Source organism: Pelophylax lessonae, assembly GCF_965119305.1.
Source record: "Pelophylax lessonae genome assembly, chromosome: 5".
Taxonomy (NCBI): domain Eukaryota; kingdom Metazoa; phylum Chordata; class Amphibia; order Anura; family Ranidae; genus Pelophylax; species Pelophylax lessonae.
The window spans coordinates 131,902,319-131,908,318 of record NC_138772.1 but is presented as its reverse complement, the minus strand read 5'-3'; the positions used below and the strand labels follow the sequence as shown (position 1 = coordinate 131,908,318).

General features: G+C 35.4%; 1 protein-coding gene across 1 annotated transcript in view; it reads right to left on the bottom strand.

The window, feature by feature from the left end:
• Positions 1-6,000, bottom strand: part of NPY (neuropeptide Y) — a 41,504-nt gene that overhangs the window by 29,315 nt on the left and 6,189 nt on the right. Inside the window, exon 3 of the mRNA XM_082258818.1 lies at positions 4,886-4,966. Coding sequence (XP_082114944.1) covers positions 4,886-4,966 — 81 coding nt within the window. The remainder of the gene's footprint in view (positions 1-4,885; positions 4,967-6,000) is intronic.

The window sequence follows — 6,000 nt, the reverse complement described above, 5'->3', positions numbered from 1 at the left end:
AGTGAACTGGAGAAAGAATGGGAGTACTGGTTATCTGTAAATGAAGCTGCAGTATGTGCTCTTTATGGCTGAGTCAGGCTGTGGAAGGTCTTATTGCAGTATATGTTGTGCAAGTAACTTCACATATAAAATAATCAGTGCAATTTGGCTGCCCAAGGCATTCATTATTGGTAGGATTTTGGAAAGATCCTATTATTCCTTTCTGGCAGGCTGTATTTACTATATATTATATGATGCGTATAGCTAATATGGGATCCTCCCATGAAGTGTCTCTCCTTTCCATGATCCCTGTGTCCATCTTGAAAAAAAGCATATCCTGAAACGTTGTCTCATGGCTGCACATGTGGCCATTTCTTGGCACTGGAAAACAACAGTCCCACTACTTGTTTTAGAGTTGACTCAGATCCTTAATGACATAATGGTAATGAAGATATTAGTGGCTGAGGACAGTGTTGACCCTGAAAAGATTCACTCACTATAAGCATGTTGGTGAACACACAGGGAATTGGATGGTTTTCTTACCCTTACATCATAGTGAGTTTGCTAACATCTCTGCACTAATTGGTAACCTAGGATTACTGAGAACCATATTAAATCGAATGTGTTTCTGTAATTGTTTCTCATGAATTTTCTCAAGAATTCCCATCTTCATACCCCAAGGGACTCTCATTCTTCCCCCTTCCCCACGCTGTTACACCTTCCTATAGAGCTTACCCCCATTCTTCTGTGATTGTAATTCTTGTTTTATATATTTTAAACGTTTAAAATTTAAGAAAGACACTTATGGGGAAAATTTACTAAAATTGGAGCACTCCGAATCTGGCACAGCTGTGCATAGAAACCAATCAGGTTCTAACTTCAGCTTGTTCAATGAAGCTGTGACAATAAAACCTGGAAGCTGATTGGTTTCTATGCACAGCTGTACCAGATTTTGCACGCTGCAGTTTTAGTAGATTACCCCCTTATTGATCATCCTTTATATTGTACTTGAATAAAACCTTGACTAAAAGATATTCAAACTAGAAATACTGGAGTGTTTTTCTTAAAAGGACTGGCATCCACTCTCATACTTACCAAGGCATAGAATCATTATATTTTGATGCATGGAATTGATCTGACTTTTTTAACAGGAGGTTTTGTTTCTTCGTCCCTCTATCCAGATAATATCCAATTGCCTATTGGGGAATCAGTAAGGAATTTTTTTCCCTTGCTGGAGCAAATTGGATCATGCTTTATTGGAGTTTTTTTGCCTTCCTCTGGATCTATTGTGAGTATAGAATAGTGTGTTTGGAGGTTTTCTATGCGTGTGTTTTATTTTTCTGTGTTCATTGAACTGGATGGACTTGTGGCTTTTCTCAACTCGATTAACTATGTTACTATGTAACTATCAAAACAGGTAGTGTGTATGGAAGGTTGAACTTGTTGTCTACAGATCTTTTTTTCAACCTAGTTAAAGAATAATTAAATCATCCCCAAACAAAACATTAAAATACACTATGGGGTTGATTTACTAAAGGCAAATCCACTGGCCACTACAAGTGCACTTGGAAGTACAGTCACTGTAGATCTGAGGGGAAGATCTGAAATGAGGGGAAGCTCTGCTGATTTTTATAATCCATTCATGTGCAAGCAAAAATGCTGTTTTTTTTTTTTATTTTCCTTGCATGATCCCCTCAAATCTACAGCGACTGCACTGCCAAGTGCACTTGCAGGGCACAGTGGATCGCCTTTAGTAAATAAACCTCTATTTGTCCCTATTAGATGCATTTCTAGGATAAATAAACACAATTCAACTTACCTTTCGCTCCTCTCCTCTAAACTCAATGCACTGTGCAGATCCACTTCAGTCTCTTTGACAGCTTCTACTATTTGCACCCATGCCATAGACCAGTGATGGCGAACCTTGGTACCCCAGATGTTTTGGAATTACATTTCCCATGATGCTCAACTACACTGAAGAGTGCATAAGCATTATGGGAAATGTAGTTCCAAAACATCTGGGATGCCAAGGTTCACCATCACTGCCATATAGACGAAGGTGCACTGCTCTTCTCAATGACTTAGCCACCCAGTGTGCAGCCAATAAAGCTTCTGTGAGCTCATGTCCATTACTGGGGCTGTGGGCGGTGCTGAAATTGTAAATTAGCTATCAGTCTGTACATGCTGGCTGTGCATCAGCAGGTACAGATTGTAGTCCACAGTACATCCTAAAGGGACAATGCGTCAGCTCATGATAAGTCAGGGGTTATTTACTAAAGGCAAATCCACTATGCACTTGGAAGTGCAGTCACTTTAAATCTGAGGGGGACATGCACGGACATAAAATAAAACTGCATTTTTGCTTGCACATGATTGGAAGACAGAAATAAGCAGAGCTTCCCCTCATTTCAGATCTTACCCTCAGATCTACAGCGACTGCACTGACAAGTGCTCTTCAAAGTGCACTTGGCAGTGAACAGTGGATTTGCCTTTAGTAAATCAACCCCATTGCTACCCTAGGTCAAGAAGTTACAGAACTGACAAGGTAGAAAAAAAGGCAAATAGAAGGATTTAAAATAAAAGAATAAAAATGCTAAAACAAGTGGAGGGTAAGCTATTATTTTATAAAAATGTCTTTTTGAATGTTTAGTTTTACACTTAAACTAAACATTCCAATTGTGCATATCCCAGAGGATTTTTGTTAGCCACATAAATGTTCCTTCTCTAACTGTATTTGCCTAAATTGTGTTACTTATACCAAATAACAAGAAAAGAGGTTTCAGTCTCTTTCAAACTTATTCAAAAGGGTTGTGCAAAGAACAAATTAACTGGTCAAATTGAAGTAGCCTAAAGAAACCAATATGAATCTAGTTAGCTGTAATGGAAAATGATTTCTGTGTGGCTGGAGTTACTGAACATTGTTCTCTGTACAGTCTATTGAAGTTTGAGTATTGTTGAAATATAGCCAAAGCAGTTTCTACCTGCCAATGGAAAAAACAGCCCAAAAAACTGTCCTCAGTAGACTCCATCATCCTAATTTAACAAGTTTGTTCATGCTGCAGATCTGGCTACAGCTCACTAGTCAAGGTACTAGAGTAGAATAGAAAAATCTTGAAAAGATAGTAAATTCAGCAATATATTTCAGAGGAAAAAATGACTACTGATGTATATTTCAGTACAAATGAAAGTTATAAAACAGAAAGTATTTTCCAATTGCTCTTTTTTTCCCCAGTAAATAGGTACAATATTTTAAAGCACAATAAGGATTTCAATCTTCAATAATTCATTGTATAAAGTTTGTGGTTTAAGTTATACCTTTTACAGACTAACCTAAATTATTAAAGATACAAGCTTCCCCTTAGATACCTATCTTCCCTTAGATCCCTTCTTTTAGGTTTATGCAATCCTCCCAATGAAGGGACCTAAGGGGTCCTGAAGGTTTGCATTTTTAATAAAGTGAGTTAAATAAAAGGTATCTCTTAAAATACAAACTTTCTGTATTGATCCATGGCTAACAGAGTAGCTAACTACTGCAGAATCAACTGTACAAACTCTCCTTCCAAGATTGTACATTTTTTGCATCAAATCTCACTCTGAGAACATGACTTATCTGCAGAGTAACTTAAATGACTGTCATGGTATGAATTTTCTGCAGTTGGTTGTCTAATTATCTAAATTCCTAGGTTTAGTTGCACCTTTATTTGTGGAATGGCCATTAATATGATGCTGAGAAAGGTTCAGTGGTTACCGCCTCTTTATAAATCTGCTGAAGCAGGTGGGGGTGGGGCGTTGCACATCACAGGGTCATGTACAAGAAGCTGCAGTATAAGTAGAACGCGCTATAAATGTAGCTGCAATGGATTTTAAAAAAAATAAATAAAACTCACTTGTGGTTTTGGCACAGCTGCTGAAGTTGCTTTAAGACAGCATTGGCTGTTTAATGATTTCTAATATATGTTGTCCTAGGGCCTTGTTGGTTAAGGCTTTGGCACATTAAACACACCCATTCAACCATTAATACACAAAGTAAATGTTGACATTAGATACCTTATTCTTGATTGATTTATTATTAGACAATATATCAAACGATTGGACATCTTTGCCATTGCTGTGTTTTAAATAAAATTGTGAACAGATTCGCTAGATTTTTAAAGGGTGAAAAGAGTAATAGGAAGCTTTTATTTATTTGGACTGAGTAGTGTGAACACAATGTAAAATTCTTGCCTGAATTTATAAAATGTCTCAAGAATGAAGTTGAATGACTTGAGTTAAATGTCTAAAATAAAACATTAGCCTATGACAACACAGTGCTGGTATTCATATGTAAACTATTTTACAGTGTGATGAAATTGTAATTTGTGCACTTTTCTTCCTGGCTCTGAAAGCGAAAACCAGTTTTTTAGATTGCTGCTGAAATTACAGATGATGCCTTACTTTTCTATCCATCATGACCTAGACAGTTTTCTTCTAAATAGCCAATTCCGTGCCAGTCATTTAGATGCCAGCACTGTGCCAATGTAAAAAACTGCAATCTTAGTCTAGAAAGATTGGAATTCATGTATTACACATGTGTGTTAATAACAATTATTCAAATGTTTTTGTTACAAGCACACATATGGATGATAGCATATAAACTCATGCATGCACAAGTTGCTTGGCCAGTTTCAAATAATAAGAATGTTTATGGATTTGAAAAATTGGATCTAAATTCAGTTTAATTTGACAAATACATTTTTTTTATAGACCCCACCAGACACATACGAAAACCCTTTCTATTTCTCTATCTATTTGGAGTTTCATTTTTCCACCATATCCCATAGTACAACAGTACAGTAACTTATGTAAAAAGCATGTATAGGTAAAGAAGTTTGTAAAATATAAAACAATAATTTAAAGATCTTCCTACCGGGATCGAGGAATGTTTTCTGTGCTTTCCCTCCACCAAACATCTGACAGCATTGCTTCAGGATTTGATCTCTTTCCATATCTGATGAGCCAAAAACAGAACGATCACACCAAAGCAGGTAATAAAAAAACAAAACAACAACAGGTATATAATCATGCTATAGTATTATTATTAAATTTTATTTGTAACCCTTGCAGTAATACAATAGAGAAGAAAAGCAGCTACAAAATGTCACACTCACTTATACGCATGCTGAGCTGCATTGTCTTAGCTATGTAATTAAATGGCAGTCATGTAGCTGAAGATAATAATTATAACATTTTGTCACACACTGAAGCCACAAATGAGCCAACCTCCGAGAGAACTGCAAAAAATACAAGTTTCAGGCTATAATTTTTCACTCACATGGGAAAATGAATTACATGGAATAAAAAAAAAAGAATTTGATGCAATAATGTCCATGGTTATAAAACAAGACATGCATATCTAGCCTAATATAATTCATAGAATTAACTTGATTTCATCCAGAATCATGTAGAGGTCACATTAGCTTACATAACTCTTAAAAATATTTAAAAAAAAAATACAATTGGGAATCAAGGGCATATGATTTGTATGTGGTATTAATTATCAAACATTCTTTAGATTATTCATTTCCATATACACAATAAGTAGCTATGACAACTTTCATAGTTTTCTGGGGATTAGCAGTAAAACATCATAAAAAAATGTGAGCACACTGTAGACAATCTATAAGACAGGTCAAACAATTATAATTCGCGTCATTTAAACTGTTCTCAAAATAAAAGCTGTTAATCCGGATAATACCCAATGCAAGAATCCGATATATTTCACAAAAGTAATTTATATAAACAATATAACTAACATTAACTCTATAAAAAAAAAATGCAATGGAAAAAAAAATGGAAGCCAATTTATTGTAGGACATATAGCATGTCGAATCATGTTATAGTTTGTTACTTATTTATTTCTGAGTTTATTTCCCCCATCTAGATATCTCTAAAATAGCCATAATTAATCATAATTATACTGTCCTAAGAGCAATAAGAATAACATCCATGCCTATGGCAATATAGTTAGGGAACAGTATAAAT